Source organism: Centropristis striata, chromosome 22 (assembly GCF_030273125.1).
Source record: "Centropristis striata isolate RG_2023a ecotype Rhode Island chromosome 22, C.striata_1.0, whole genome shotgun sequence".
NCBI classification, from domain to species: domain Eukaryota; kingdom Metazoa; phylum Chordata; class Actinopteri; order Perciformes; family Serranidae; genus Centropristis; species Centropristis striata.
The window spans coordinates 31,803,245-31,818,601 of record NC_081538.1 but is presented as its reverse complement, the minus strand read 5'-3'; the positions used below and the strand labels follow the sequence as shown (position 1 = coordinate 31,818,601).

Here is a 15,357-nt window from a genome sequence, read left to right as displayed (position 1 = left end):
ATGATTTTGTGTATTTTTTTGGTGATTTTGTGTCTTTTCTCACAATTGCACCACAAAAACGTGTTAGAATTATATTAATCCCGTCCTGTCCCATGTGTCCTTTGTGTCCCCTGTTAATAATATTAATGATAATAATAAAGAGCAGAGAAGACGTGTGGACAGGTAGAACAACCAGGGTTGGACACGAGTTTCTGTTCATTTAACGTCCCAGAGGACAGAAAAAGGACAGATAACGATGTGGACCTGCTGTGTCTCTGCAGGAGGACGACCACACGGCACCGAGTGGCGGAGCATACGACCTGCTGGGGGACAACTGACCTGCTGGGGGACAACTGACCTGCTGGAAGACAACTGACCTGCTGGGGGACAACTGACCTGCTGGAAGACAACTGACCTGCTGGGGGACAACTGACCTGCTGGAGGACAACTGACCTGCTGGAGGACATCAGAACTGACTCTAACTGGACGGATGTCCTCCGACAGCTTCACACTGACTTTATTTTGTCCTCTTCTTCTTCTGTTGACAGAAGACACCGTGTCCTCTGAGACCTGAACGCCGAGTCACGAGTCCTTTAGGTGTTTTAATGTAAACTGTGAAGTTAAATTTTCATTAAAAACATCAAAGTTAGAGAGTTCTGAGTTGTTTCTCATTATTTTTGTTTTATTTATTTAAATGTCTTTCTAGCCCTTAAATGGTTTCTGTATTCGGGGGATACAGACATTTGGGGGCGGGGCATCAAGTATCTACACTTCATATCATGAGAAAGTTTTAAAGGGGTCAAGTACCAAGTCATGTGACTTCATGGCAGCATTCAAAACTAAACTGATACATTTATGTCAAACTCCAAAATGGCAGCCTACCTGGACAGAGACACTGGCCATGAGGTAAATGCAGGGCCGGCTCTAGAGCGCCATCTGCTGGAGGGGCGCCGCCAGTCAAAAAAACAATAATTTTGATGGCCATTGTCGCCCTCGCTTTGTGTTCCGTCTTGAAAATAATAAATATCAAGTGTCAGATCGCCCCCCCTTTAGAAGGTCAGATCGGCCCCCTTTTGACGGTCAGATCCTGTCTCAGAGGTCAGGTCCAGTAACAGACACGTTATGTTTTTTATCTCACAAGATGAAACACTGTCAAAACTCTTCGGTGCTCAGTATCGAAAGAGAAGAAAAGAGGAGGAGAAGAAGTCCCAATCTTTTTTTAAATGTTTTGTGTGCAGACGTTTCATTTGTATTAGCTTGCTAGCTAGGTTGAAATAAAGCAACGCTAGCTTAACACAGTTAAGCACATTTTTTGCGCGGTTTGCACTTTGTCTCTCTTGTCTCTAACTTTGTTAGCGTCTCCAGCTGGGCTTCTTTGAGAATTGACTTGTAAGTTAATAATTCTATAGACAGACAGTTGTATTATATAGCTGGTTGGCTCCATGGGCAAACACAAACAGGAGTTCCCTCCATGAAACAGCAAGAGGAGCTGTTCAACACCAATGGGTCTCACCGAGGAACCAGATGGGCTAGAGCCGGCCCTGGGTAAAAGTTATTTTTCTTGTTTATTATGTTTTGGGGGGATTTGTTTTTGAAAATATTGTTCTTTAAGCACACTTTTATGTATTCTTGTTGAAAAATAATGAATTACATTTACACATCTTTGATAAACAGGCATCGAATGTCTGTATCCTGGCGGATACGTTGTCCGATAGGGGTATAAAAACAGGCATAATCACTCTGATATACTTATGTTTTGAAGCCTATACTGTACAGATATTATAAAGGTGTTAAATATTCATTACATTTTATTTTACTCTTGAATGTGTATTACTGATTAATTCACCAGTGTACATACTGTATGTTTTCAGGGAATTTCTACCAGTACTTTCTATGGTGCAAGAAAGAGAGGTGACATCTGCTGTGTTGTCACCTGGAACCAGTGAAGAAGATGAGGAAGATGAGTGACATACAGAGGGCCAGAATCAGGACAGTAGCAGCAGTGACCAGCTATTTCTAGTGTAGGAGCTCCAGATGTTTGCATCAGAACAGGAGTCAGATGTTTGGTGTAATATTCGTACCTCGTTGTTTATTCAAAGCTAGATTTGTTTCCAGTGTCAAAACATCTGTGAATAACTTGTGTTCACTTTTTTTGAAACTTTGTCTACAAGACATGAAAGATAATAGCTAATGAATTGCTTATGTTTTAGTTTACAAATGAAACATTTTAATAATTGGAAGATGGTAAATTTATACTCTAAACGAGCAACGTATCCTGAGAGATACAAACTGTAAAATATCATGAAATCAAATATGAAATTGTCATTTTAGCCTAGATTTATGGACAATGGAATAGACTTTAATGTCTTGACACCAAACATGTCGAGTTTCCTTCATTTGAGATTTTAGTGGAGTGATCAGCTGCTGACGGATGAAGACCAGCCAAGTGACTGAAAGCTTGACTGAAAGCAAAAGTGACCTTTGAGTGTTTGAAGAGTTTATTTAGAGAAACGTTCAGACGCAAAATAGCAAAATAAAAAAAGACATAAAATAGCCCCAGACTTTATAGAGTTAAAGAGTTTATTTAGAGTAAGGTTCAGACGTCGTCCGTCACCTCACTGATCCAAGAGTGGAAGTCTGAGACTCTGGAGAAGACGGCTGGTTTGTCTGCGTCACACCGCCGGGCGCCCCACGTCACCACGCCGAACAGGAAGTAGGCGCCACGCTTCCGACACAGCAGCAGCGCCCCGGAGTCGCCCTGCAGAGAGAGAGACGAGAGAGCATGATAGTGTTTTGAAAGTAAAAAAAAGATTCAAAATCACATTTAATGTTGGACTAAAAGACAAAATGACTAAAAAAAGACACAAAATGACTAAAAAAGACACAAAATGAGACGTTCAGACGAGGATGGAGCGCCGTGATAGGCCGAACACGAGGTCAGCTGACTGTCAGCGGTGTCAGGTTACCATGCAGGAGGCGGAGCCTGCTGGGTGGGAACAGATGTGGGAGTCACTGATGAGGCCCCGCCCCCATTTCTGCCCGCAGGCGGTCTGGTTGACCAGCGTCAGTCCGACGTGGTGCAGCCGGTCCGGGTCCACGTCCCCTACACAAGGACCAAGAGACAGACGTTAGAGGACCTGAGGGTCTCAGGACGACCCGGCCCAGGACACGCCCACATCACCTGCCGCCTTCGACGCCCCCCAACCGGCCGTGAAACAAGACCAGCTGTCGTCCAGGTCCTCGTCCTCATCAGGGACACAAACTGGAGACACGTTGGGGCCTGGAGGACACAGGACAGGTTCACATCGCTGAGGCTCTCTGAGACAAACACCTCCAGGACTGAAAGTGTTTGGTCAAAATGACTAAAAAAAGATAATACCACGAGGACTTAAAGTGTAAACTTGAGAAGAGTTCCTACTGAATCTGGCGGGGACGCTGAGACGGAGCAGGGACAGGTCCGTCCTCGGGGGGAAGCCGGCGTCCTGCGGCAGGTTGACGACTTCGTCCACCGGGACGGTTTGAGACGCCGAGAACCGCAAGTCATGAACTCCCAGAACCACCACGTCCTCCTTCGCTCTGCAGGGACACAACAGGTCAGTAGTACTAACAGAAGTATTAGTACTGGTACCTGGCGTTACAGTGGCATGCCGTGAGGAACCAGTAGTACTCACAGTAGTAATACTTACAGTAGTAGAAGTAGTAGTAGTACTAACACTAGTAGTAGTAGTAGTAGTAGTAGTACTAACAGTAGTAGTAGTAGTAGTAGTACTAACAGTAGTAGAAGTAGTAGTAGTACTAACACTAGTAGAAGTAGTAGTAGTACTAACACTAGTAGTAGTAGTAGTAGTACTAACAGTAGTAGTAGTAGTAGTAGTATTAGTACCTGACATTGCAGTGGCGTGCCGTGAGCACCCAGCGGCGGTGGATCAGCGCTCCGCTGCAGTAGTGGCGTCCGTTGGCCTGCAGGCTGACCTGCCAGGGCCAGAAGGAGGGGCAGGACTCGGTCAGGTTCCCCACCGACAGCTCCCCGTCCTGGGACACGGAGAGCGCCGCGAGCCCCGGGGAACGCCGGCAGCTGGAGCTCTGCCGTCTCCCACAGCGGTCCTCTGAGGCGGCAGCGCCCTGGTCTGAGTACATGATGTTCTGGTCGCCTGTGGACAAACAACCTGGTGATTACCAGGTAAAGCGTCGGTGTCGAGTCACCGGGGACACTGGGGACACCAGGGACACCGGGGACACTGGGGACACCAGGGACACTGGGGACACGTACTCATGGTGTCGTGGATCCACTGAGTGTGCTGCTGGACTTTGGTGTAGACTCCAGGTCTGCTGGCTCGTCCACAGCCGACCCCCCAACTCACCAAACCGGCCAGCTCGAACCGGCTGCCGGTGAAGCAGGACAGAGGACCTCCAGAGTCCCCCTGAGACAGACACGGGACACGTTAGAGACAGGAGGACAAAGAGAGGACACGAGTCACGACGGGACGAGTCAGGACAGGTCAGACACGCCCACTTTATGTTGATAACTCACTCCAACACAAGCTGATACAGAAAAGACAATAAAGACACAGAAGGTACCAGACAACTAAACCTCGATAATAAAAAACTAGGTCAGGTTAACTCTACAAGTCCCCTGGTCCTGGACTCGGCAGTCCTGGTCCTGGTCCAGGTCCAGGTACCTGGCAGGCGTCGGCTCCTCCTCCGTCCTTCCCGGCACAAAACATGGAGGGGCGTATCCTGCCGAGGTAGTACTGGTTACAGACGTCAGGGGGCAGGATGGTCACGTTCACCTCCTGCAGTCGGTGGACTCGAGCTCCGTCTGAACAACAAGAAGACACAGTGAGCGACTCCAGCCGGGACTGGAACTGGGACTCGAACTGGTCCGAGTGCCAGGTGCCGCCCCAGCCGGTGATGGTGCACCTCCTGAGGAACAGAAGTCGATGGGTCTTTTTGGTTATTTTGTGTCCTTTTTGGTCATTTTTTTTTTATTTTTTTTATTTTAAAGATAATTTTTTTGGTATTTTTCATGTTTTATTGAAAGTGACAGATAGAAAGGGGGTGACAGAGGGGAAGACATGCGGCAAAGGGAGCTCAGGCCGCATTCGAACCCTGCTCCACCGCAGCAAGGACTCAGCCTTAATGGTAAGCGCTCTACCAGTGTGAGCCACCGGGACGCCCCCCTTTTGTGTCATTTTGTCTTTTTAGTCATTTTGTGTCTTTTTTGGTCATTTTGTGTCTTTTTTTGGTCATTTTGTGTCTTTTTTTGGTCATTTTGTGTCTCTGTGTCTCACTCTCTCGGGTGGCGCCCCAGCCGGTGATGGTGCACCTCCTGAGTGGCGGCAGCGGCAGCGGCGCCATCCAGACGTCGATGGGTCTGACGAAGTGGTTGAAGACGAGCGGCTGCTGCAGCTTCAGCAGAGCCAAGTCGCTCTCTTTGGTCCGAGTGTTGTAGTCGCGGTGGTTGATGATCATCGAGACGCCGACCAGCTGAACGGAGACACGGAGTCACGTTCTGGTCTGTGATCCTGGTTCAGGTCCTAAAGAATCAGAATCTCACCTGCTGTCCAGGCTCATGGGGGTTGTCCAGGTCGTGTTTTCCAGCCAGAACCGTCCAGAAAGAAGCTTTGTTGTACCTGCAGAGAGAAACCACACAAACAGGAACTTCATGATTCTTGATGAGGTCGCTTGTAGTTTTCTTTTAGAACCGTCGTCAGTAGATCAGAGACTAGAGGGCTGTTCATCAACGAACCGCAGCTTCATTCATCAGCTGGTTAGAATTAACACCAACTTTCCCTTCAGGCTAAATCCGTTCCACTAACAGAGAGTCTAGTCAACACTAACTCAACCCAGACTAGACCATAGATATCTATGGTATAGCCCATAGATATCTATAGCCCATAGATATCTATGGGCTATACCATAGATATCTATAGCCCATAGATATCTATGGGCTATAGATATCTATATACCATAGATATCTATGGGCTATAGATATCTATATACCATAGATATCTATGGGCTATAGATATCTATGGGCTATAGATATCCATATACCATAGATATCTATGGGCTATACCATAGATATCTATGGGCTATACAAGCCGGCATTGTGCGCGAGCGCGGAGTATAAAAGCAGCCCATATTAATCGATCGAGGAACAGCCGGGAACAACACAGCTGGAACAACTACAGCAGCAGGGAATGATTCAACTGAGAAATTAAATAACTGGCAACATAATCAGCTCAGCTACTCTACGACACGATTTCTTTTACTCAATATGGAGACAAAAAGCTAAAAATGTAATAATTAAATTGGAGATAAAGTAACTAGATAATGATGTCAGTATACAATTTACCACAACAGAAGGTTTAGATGCATTAATGTGGTTTTTTGTCTTAACAGCGAGAACAAAATGAATAAAGGACTAAAAACTTTAATACACTTTTCTTAAATTATACATGTTTAGCTTTCAAATAAAGGGTTCACTCCAAAACAAGAAGTTGCATGAATCAAACAACAGATTGACTGAAATAGGTATGTCAATTCATGCCTCGTCAAATTTTGAGTCTGAACTTTTAGCTCTGACATGACTAGAGTGACGTGCGTGCAAACAGAAACGTGTTGGAACTGACTTTTGGGATTTTGTTTCTGCCTTCAGGAATTATTTGACACAAAGCTAAAGTTAGCTCGACAGTTAGCCTGTTAGCCCCGGAGCAGGCTAGTTCAGTGGTGTCAGTCACCGTGGTTACTGAGCGGTGTCCGTCACCGTGGTTACTGAGCGGTGTCAGTCACCGTGGTTACTGAGCGGTGTCCGTCACCGTGGTTACTGAGCTGTGTCAGTCACCGTGGTTACTGAGCGGTGACCGTCACCGTGGTTACTGAGCGGTGTCAGTCACCGTGGTTACTGAGCGGTGTCCGTCACCGTGGTTACTGAGCGGTGACCGTCACCGTGGTTACTGAGCGGTGTCCGTCACCGTGGTTACTGAGCGGTGTCCGTCACCGTGGTTACTGAGCGGTGTCAGTCACCGCGGTTACTGAGCGGTGTCCGTCACCGTGGTTTCTGAGCGGTGTCAGTCACCGTGGTTACTGAGCGGTGTCCGTCACCGCGGTTACTGAGCGGTGTCAGTCACCGCGGTTACTGAGCGGTGTCAGTCACCGTGGTTACTGAGCGGTGTCAGTCACCGTGGTTACTGATCGTGTCAGTCACCGTGGTTACTGAGCGGTGTCAGTCACCGTGGTTACTGAGCGGTGTCAGTCACCGTGGTTACTGAGCGGTGTCAGTTACCGTGGTTACTGAGCGGCGAGTCACACAAACCATTTTGATGGAACGCATCTCTCACTTAAATTAGCGAGATTTATCACATTAAACCAGGTTTTTCCTTAAGCCACGTTGATGGAACAGCCCTCAGGTCTCACAGACCAGATGCTGGTGACCTCTGACCTCTTGAAGCAGTGAGCAGCAGAGAGGACCCAGGTCGGGCCGATCACGGCTCCTCCGCAGGCCGGCATGGAGGCGAAGCGGAGAGAAACCTGCCAGGGCCAGGAGTGGGCCCAGGCCTCCTGGCCCCCGATGATCCTGGACTCCATCTCCTGTTCTGGAATGAAGGACCGGACCCCCGACAGGCCTGCAGACAAAACACACACACACACACACACACACACACACACACACACACACACACACACACACACAAACACCACCAGTCTTTATTCACTGTTGGAAAACATTGATAGAAATATGTTTTAGATTTCAAACCAGAAACAAAGTTATAAATAAGCTCCCTCCGACCTCGAGAACAACAAGGTTCTATGTTCCCTCGAGTCTCCTCATGCACAAACTTTATGATTTATCAAACATATAATTAATTTAAAGGGTTTTAAACTTACGGCTGAATCCGAAGCGTCCAGAGAAAGTTTGATTCTCGTGCTGAGTTTCATTTAAAGTGACGTTCTGCTGATCCAGAGTCTGATTCAGATTCAGATCTGAGGAGACAAACAGAGTCACATGTTGGACTTTTCATCTTTAACCCTTTGATCACAACATATAAACACCTTCTAACGGCCAACATGCTCTAACATGACCCTCATTCATTCTCCATGTTATTTAATATTATATTGTTATTTAATATTATATTGTTATTTAATGCTGCTGTGTGTTTCTGTGCTCTACCTTTTGATATCAACTTATTTTGTGATTGAATATTCCAAGTATTCTTTAAATATCTTGTTTTTGATGACAACAGATCATTATTTACATTTTGCTTCTCATACTTTATGAAGAAAAACGTTTTTGTATTATTACATAGCTAACTACTTGGCTAAGTAGCTTTCTAAGCTAACTATTTAGCCAAGAAGTTAGCTTAGTGGTTAGCTTAGCAAGCTACTTAGCTAAAAAATGGATACGGGTCATTTTTGACCCATGTTGTGCATTAGAAGAGTAGTGACACAAAAAGGGATTTTATTAAAAAATGAATAAAGGAAAACATAAAATGATTTGAATTGAGGAAAACCAGAAATACTGAATGATGAAAATAATTTATTGCAAAGATAAAGAACATAAAAACTCTGTCGGGTCACTTTAGACCATGTTGGGCATCAAAGGGTTAAACTGAAGAATTAAAGTTTCTCACCTGAGTGAACTGTGAACACACACACACACAGAACACACAGAACACACACACACTGCAGCATCCTGCCGGTTCTGGTTCTCTGGTCGGTTCTCCTCTCGGTTCTCCTCTCGGTTCTCTGTGAGCTCTCTGCTCTCTGATGATGTAATCAGTCTCACCTGTGTGATGAGACACACCTGCAGCTGCTCCCTGATGACATCACCTCATCAACAAACTGCTCCAGCAAATAAACAAACAAACAAACAAACAAACAAACAAACACATTTCATTAAAATAAACAAAGGACAACCATTACAAGGAATTAATACAGAAATAAAATCAAATAAAAAAGGAATTGTTTTAAAAATATATATTTAAAATATTTTGATACATTTAAAAAATAATCAAAATATAAAATAAATTTCAGAATAAATACATAAACCAATAAATACATTTAAATATATTTTAAAAATAATAATAAATGGAAACAAATAAAAACAAATGAAAGAGTATTATTATTATTATTATTATTGTTATTAATATTATTATTATTATTATTATTATAAAACAAACAGTGAAGTAAAGTAAACTCACTTTGTGGCTTTTATTTTGAAAAACAGCCTTGTCCTGAGTTTCATTAATCCTCCAACAGACTGGAGGGGTGCTTTTATTATGACAGTGTGGGACGGAAGTGTCGGTGACAGTGAATACAGACAGTCAGTCATGTCTGGGTTCAGCCGGGAGGTGCAGCTCGCCACCGGGCTCCTGCTGGGCGGGTCCGGGTCCGGGTCCGGGTTCGGGTCCCTGCCGCTGCTGCAGCTGCACCGGGAGCTGGTGCAGCGCTGCGACCTGAGCGAGGAAGAGTTCTGCTTCATGGTCCAGAAGTGTCCCCGGTTCCTGCTGGTCCGCGACCCCGCGGCGGACGGCGCGCTGCGGCCGGAGGACTGCACGGTGGTCGCCCAGACCTCCCTCCGCCTCTGCAGCCGCTACGGCCGGGGACAGTGCCCCGGGGGACCGGGACCAGGAGGACCGGGACCAGGAGGAGCAGGAGGACCAGAAGGACCTGGAGACTGCCAGCAGCTGCACCTCTGCAAGTACTTCATCTATGGGACCTGCAGGTTCGGGAAGGGAAGGTGAGTCTCTATTATTTCCATTAAATAATATATTATTACTATTATTATTATTATTATTATTATTATTATTATAGTTGTTGACCGGTCTGGGTCCCGGTCTGTATGGGACTAGTTCCTGTGGCGGAGGGATCCGGACTGAGAAACGAAACTTAAGGAAACAGAAACTGAGGAAAGTTTCGCCCAGAAACGAAACTTGGAGAAAGAAACAAACAGCTGATTGATGAGCTGACACTTTAGACTCACTGTGACGTCACGGAACAGCTGATTGTTTGTTGTTGAGTTTACTGTCAGAGAAAAACAACTTTATGATGTTCTGCATGTTCACATGTTTGTTTACATGTTTATTTACTGTGTAACAGCTGATCTGCCATGAAATAGTTAAAAAGGAAAATAAATGTGTATTATTATTATCATTATTATTATTATAACAATAATTTAAAATAATAATAATAAAAATAAAAATAAAACTGCTTCAATGTTTTTATTATTAATAAAAATTATTATAAAACATTGAAGCAGTTTTATGATTTATTTATTATTATTGTTATTATAAAATTATTATTAATAATAATAATAATAATAATAATAATAATAACAACAATAATTATAATAATAATAAATAATAAAACGGCTTCAATTTTTTATTATTATTATTATTATTAATAATGATAATAATAATAATAATAATAAAACAGTGAAGCACTTTTACAGCTGCATCCTGAGCTTCCTGTTTTGATAAAGTAACTTTGTGGCTTTTATTTTGAAAAACAGCCCTGTCCTGAGTTTCCTCTGAGGCTTTTATTCTGTTAAAACCCCGATACTAAAGAGTGTCCTGATGGTTTAAACTTTAAATCCTGTTTGAGTTAAAGTTCAAAGTCAGCTGTTTCTCATTGGTTTCTATGGGACATATTATCAGGGCTCCTTAACCTTCTTGTCATGTCATTTCCTGTGTTTCAGGAAGCCGTGTAAATTCTCCCACGACCTGCGCTCCGACCACAACCTGAGGCTCCTTAGAGACTGCACGCTGCACGAGCTGAACCAGGACCAGCTAATCCTGTTGCTCCTGCAGAATGACCCGGGACTACTGCCGGAGGTCCCCACACAGAAACACAGACAGAAACACAGACACACTGCCAGAGGTCCCCACACAGTAACACAGACAGAAACACACACTGCCAGAGGTCCCCACACAGACAGACACACACACTGCCAGAGGTCCCCACACAGACACACACTGCCTGCAGTCCCCACACAGACACACAGACAGACACGCACACTGCCAGAGGTCCCCACACAGACACACAGACAGACACGCACACTGCCAGAGGTCCCCACACAGACACACACACACTCACACACTGCCGGCGGTCCCCACACAGACACACAGACAGAAACATACACTCACACCTGTGTCTCAGCTGGTGAAGGTGAACAGTAGAACCTCAGACAGCAGCAGAACTCGGTGTTAGAACATAAAAAGAACAAACATAAGAAAAAAAAATAAAGTCCTGATGGAGGTAAAGTATCGCTGCACCAGGTGTTCCCCAGGAGTTCTCCAGGAGTTCTCCAGGTGTTCACCTTGGCCCTCATTTATCAAACGAGTGTACGACAGAAAGTGAGCGTAAAGTGGCGTAAGATCATTTCTACAAGGCTTGTCATTTATCAGTGAGCGGAGGATCAGATCTTCTCTGGCCTCAGCTCGTTTCTCAGGCTTGATCTCCTCTGGCCTCAGCTCGTTTCTCAGGCTTGATCTCCTCTGGCCTCAGCTCGTTACACAGGTTTGATCTCCTCTGGCCTCAGCTCGTTACACAGGTTTGATCTCCTCTGGCCTCAGCTCGTTACACAGGTTTGATCTCCTCTGGCCTCAGCTCGTTATGCAGGTTTGGTCCTCTCTGGCCTCAGCTCGTTACTCAGGTTTGATCTCCTCTGGCCTCAGCTCGTTAGCAGGTTTGATCTTCTCTGGCCTCAGCTCGTTACACAGGTTTGATCTCCTCTGGCCTCAGCTCGTTAGCAGGTTTGATCTTCTCTGGCCTCAGCTCGTTAGCAGGTTTGAGTCAGCATGAAGTCGACACGTCTGAGTCTGACAACTGATCTTAGACTATCGTATCGATGTCTGGAGCTGGTAAAACTCTGTGGTGTTTTTGTATGCTGTCGTATTGCATCCTTCGGTGTCGTAAACTCTGGAGGCGAGTCGTCTGAATCAGGTATATATTATGTATATATTATATATATAATATATATATTAGGGCGTGGAATTTAAATGAGGCTTGTTTCAAACCGCCACATTTATCACCAGTCGATCATTCTCAGGCTGTGATTAGAGAGATACGATCGTTTGATAAATCACACGTGAACCCTGTCGTAAGACCAAATATATGCTCAGATCTGAGCTGGTTTCTACGCTCGTTTGATTAATGAGGACCCAGGTGTTCTCCAGGTGTTCTCTAGGTGTTCTCCAGGTGTTGACGCTGTGTGTCTCTCAGGTGTGTCAGCACTATAACCGTGGCGGCGGTGGCGGTTCTCAGGGCGGCTGCAGCTTCGGCGCCACCTGCTCCAAGGTTCACCTGTGTCAGCACTTCGTCCAGGGTTCCTGCGCCTTCGGACGCCACTGTCACCGTCTCCACGCCGTCGACCCGCCGGGGCGCCGCGCACTGGAGGATCGAGGGCTGAGCGATGACATCATCAGCCAGCTGCCGTCCATCTACAGGAACGTCCAACACCTCGCCACCGCTGCCGCCGCCGCCACAGGTGACCACAACACACAACACACAACATACCTGTTCACACCTGCCAGTGTAAACGACCTGCTGGTTGTTCTGACTCTCATGTGTTTTTTGTGTCTGTCAGATAAAATCTCAGATTCTTCGTATAACGGCGTCGATCAGACGGACGAGCGGCAGGAAATCTGTCTCCACTTCACCAGAAACAGCTGCAAGTTTCAAGGTGAGTTCAGGTTCACCTGGATGTGGGATTCACAGATTATAATGGGTGAGCGGCTCCGACAACTGTCCCATAGAGAACAATGAGAACTAGGACTAGACTTTTCTAGAAGGAAACACAAAAACACACTTTTTTTAGGGTCTGTGTTGTTGTAGGTCCTCGTCAGTGGTCTGTTGTCGTGTCGGCGGACTAAATCTTTTTCGGACAGTCTGGTGCAGGTAATTAGTTTCAGTTGTGTCTCTGGACTTTGTGCAGACCAGTGTCGCCGGGTTCACTTCCACCTGCCGTATAAGTGGGAGGTGTTCGATGGCGTGGGCTGGACGGACCTGCCGCACATGGAGGACTTGGAGCGAGACTTCTGTGACCCGTCAAAGACCCAGAGGTCAGAGTTCACAGCTCACCTCAGCAGGACAACCTGTTGTCACCAGAGCCACAGACTGAAACCGTCTGTTCTCTGTTTCCAGCGGCGGTGATCGGCCCGTGGACTTCCTGACCATGACTCAGGCCCGGCGGCACGTTCGGCGTCTCTCCACGGCGTCCTCTGTCACCAAGCCGCCGCACTACCTCCTGACCACTCGGTGGCTCTGGTACTACAAGGGGGACCGCGGGAACTGGGTGGAGTACGGGCAGCCGGTGAGTGGGACTGCTGGGGGAAGTTTAAGGTTTAGGAGTTAAAGAGTTGGCCAGAGACCAGAGACCAGAGACTAGAGACCAGACTCACTGCAGAGGTCTAGGGACTAGTTGTAGAGGTCTAAGGACTAGTTGCAGAGGTTTAAGGAATAGTTGCAGAGGTCTAAGGACTAGTTGCAGAGGTTTAAGGAATAGTTGCAGAGGTCTAAGGACTAGTTGTAAAGGTCTACAGACTAGTTGTAGAGGTTTAAGGCCTAGTTGTAGAGGTTTATGGACTAGTTGCAGAGGTCTAAGGACTAGTTGCAGAGGTCTGGAGACTAGTTGCAGAGGTCTAAGGACTAGTTGCAGAGGTTTAAGGACTAGTTGCAGAGGTCTAAGGACTAGTTGCAGAGGTCTGGGGACTAGTTGCAGAGGTCTAAGGACTAGTTGCAGAGGTTTAAGGACTAGTTGCAGAGGTCTGATGATTAATTGCAGAGGTCTGGAGACTAGTTGCAGAGGTTTAAGGACTAGTTGTAGAGGTCTGGGGACTAGTTGCAGAGGTCTAAGGACTAGTTGCAGATGTGAGGACTAGTTGCTGACTATCTTATTACTGGGATCATGCTAGTAGCTTGTTAGCATGCTAACTGCTTTGCCCCCCTTTAGGATGAGAAGCTGCGGACCACCTCGGTGACGTCGAGGACTCTGGAGGAGGCGTTCCTGTCCCACAGAGACCACCAGGTCCCTGTGGTGAAGGGACAGAGACACTACGTCCTCAGCTTCAAAGGTACGACCTCCTGTCTTCTGTAAGAGGGGCAACAAGTCCGGGTTTAACAAGTCAGTCCAGGATCAGGTCCAGGATCAGTCAAAGATAGAAAGGCCCCAAAGTCTGTCCCTTCATTTTCTTCCTCAGGTCTGACTGGAGGACCCTCAGGTCTGACTAGGGACCCTCAGGTCTGATTAGGGACCCTTAGGTCTGACTAGGGGACCCTCAGGTCTGACTAGGGGTCCTTAGGTCTGACTGGAGGACCCTCAGGTCTGACTAGGGGACCCTCAGGTGTGACTAGGGGTCCATAGGTCTGACTGGAGGACCCTCAGGTCTGACTGGAGGACCCTCAGGTCTGACTAGGGACCCTCAGGTCTGATTAGGGGCCCTCAGGTCTGATTAGGGACCCTTAGGTCTGACTAGGGACCCTCAGGTCCGACTGGTTCAGGTTCTGCCTCCTCTTACCAACAGAAGGTCCAGCTGGAGGCGTCCTGGTCCTGACCAGACGTTCTGGTCTAATAAACTGAGACTAGAGACTAGACTGGACCTGATCAGGTCTTGGTGGTCTGGACTGACATGGACTCAGTAATCCTGTTCCTCTGATGTTCTGCAGACATGTACCAGAGGAACCCCAAACACCAGACCAAGAGACGAGTCCGCCGCCGGCCCCACTTCCTGTCCCAGTCTGAGGTGGAGCTCAGCAGAGGGACCTGGACCTGAAGCACTCTGGACTCGTCAGACCGGATCGAGTGCCTCATCCTGGCCCCACAGCTGGACTGTTAACCCTTCGGACTCCTTCTGGTCCTGGAGATAAACTTGTTGACTAAATCATAAATCTGATTTAGATAAAGATGTTTTTACTCTCCGTTCTATTTTTATACTGAATATATTCAACCTTTTATTATTTAGAGGATTCACTGCTGAATGTCTTTGACTGTAAACGTCTCCGAGTGGACGAGTCTGTTACTGGTTCAGGGTTCATGGTCCTCAGAGGATCCACCTCCACAACTCCCAATGCTAACCTTAGCCTGTTAGCTTCTCTCAGCTAGCTGTAATGATCACATGCTAACATAATAATAGGTCACATAATCATCTTATATTTTATATTTTTATATGTTTAAGAGTTTATTCTTCCTGCAGGTCAAACGTCAGTAATACTTGGTTCATGTTCTTTCTTTCTTTTATTGGTTTAAACTGTTTATAGCTTCAGTTACATTTAATGATATTTGAATATGATTTTCTGGGGAAAACTTCTGTATTTCAACAATCTCTCACCATGTTATTTTCATCAATTACATGACAATAAACCATACAGATGAATAATGAA

General features: G+C 46.3%; 3 protein-coding genes across 5 annotated transcripts in view; 2 read left to right on the top strand and 1 right to left on the bottom strand.

Moving 5' to 3' along the window:
• stab2 (stabilin 2) overlaps nucleotides 1-620 on the top strand; it is a 46,444-nt gene extending 45,824 nt beyond the window's left edge. Inside the window, exon 69 of the mRNA XM_059325679.1 lies at nucleotides 261-620. Within this exon, the coding sequence (XP_059181662.1) occupies nucleotides 261-317 (57 nt within the window). The 3' untranslated portion in view covers nucleotides 318-620. The remainder of the gene's footprint in view (nucleotides 1-260) is intronic.
• Nucleotides 621-2,459: 1,839 nt separating this feature from the next.
• On the bottom strand, nucleotides 2,460-8,706 carry ovch1 (ovochymase 1). Of its 2 annotated transcripts, none has more exons than XM_059325965.1 (12): nucleotides 8,610-8,706; nucleotides 7,867-7,962; nucleotides 7,421-7,604; nucleotides 5,537-5,612; nucleotides 5,271-5,466; nucleotides 4,659-4,798; nucleotides 4,250-4,400; nucleotides 3,863-4,130; nucleotides 3,398-3,555; nucleotides 3,161-3,259; nucleotides 2,946-3,082; nucleotides 2,460-2,737 (listed from the first exon to the last, which is right to left on the bottom strand). In XM_059325965.1, exons 1-12 carry the CDS (start codon nucleotides 8,668-8,670, stop codon nucleotides 2,576-2,578), a joined length of 1,728 nt encoding a protein of 575 aa, XP_059181948.1. In that variant the 5' UTR covers nucleotides 8,671-8,706; the 3' UTR covers nucleotides 2,460-2,575. The 2 variants fall into 2 exon arrangements, 1 of the variants encoding a protein (XP_059181948.1); XR_009389732.1 differs by having other exon boundaries at nucleotides 2,600-2,737; nucleotides 3,161-3,318.
• A 586-nt stretch (nucleotides 8,707-9,292) lies between these two features.
• On the top strand, nucleotides 9,293-15,357 carry parp12b (poly (ADP-ribose) polymerase family, member 12b). Of its 2 annotated transcripts, none has more exons than XM_059325975.1 (8): nucleotides 9,293-9,718; nucleotides 10,676-10,811; nucleotides 12,202-12,466; nucleotides 12,566-12,661; nucleotides 12,914-13,040; nucleotides 13,123-13,291; nucleotides 13,931-14,051; nucleotides 14,178-14,357. In XM_059325975.1, the coding sequence occupies exons 1-8, from the start codon at nucleotides 9,309-9,311 to the stop codon at nucleotides 14,222-14,224; spliced, it is 1,371 nt and encodes a 456-aa protein (XP_059181958.1). In that variant the 5' UTR covers nucleotides 9,293-9,308; the 3' UTR covers nucleotides 14,225-14,357. The 2 variants fall into 2 exon arrangements, with proteins under 2 accessions (XP_059181958.1, XP_059181957.1); XM_059325974.1 differs by lacking the exon at nucleotides 14,178-14,357 and adding an exon at nucleotides 14,644-15,357 and having other exon boundaries at nucleotides 9,294-9,718.

Coding starts and splice junctions, on each gene's coding strand:
- ovch1 (XM_059325965.1), bottom strand. CDS start 8,670: ATGCTGCAGTGTGTGTGTGTTCTGTGTGTTCTGTGTGTGTGTGTGTTC. Junction 7,963..8,609: donor TGTGTTCACAGTTCACTCAG/GTGAGAAACTTT, acceptor TTGTCTCCTCAG/ATCTGAATCTGAATCAGACT. Junction 4,799..5,270: donor CTGGGGCGCCACCCGAGAGA/GTGAGACACAGA, acceptor CTTGTTGTTCAG/ACGGAGCTCGAGTCCACCGA.
- parp12b (XM_059325974.1), top strand. CDS start 9,309: ATGTCTGGGTTCAGCCGGGAGGTGCAGCTCGCCACCGGGCTCCTGCTG. Junction 12,662..12,913: donor AAACAGCTGCAAGTTTCAAG/GTGAGTTCAGGT, acceptor GACTTTGTGCAG/ACCAGTGTCGCCGGGTTCAC. Junction 13,041..13,122: donor GACCCGTCAAAGACCCAGAG/GTCAGAGTTCAC, acceptor CTCTGTTTCCAG/CGGCGGTGATCGGCCCGTGG.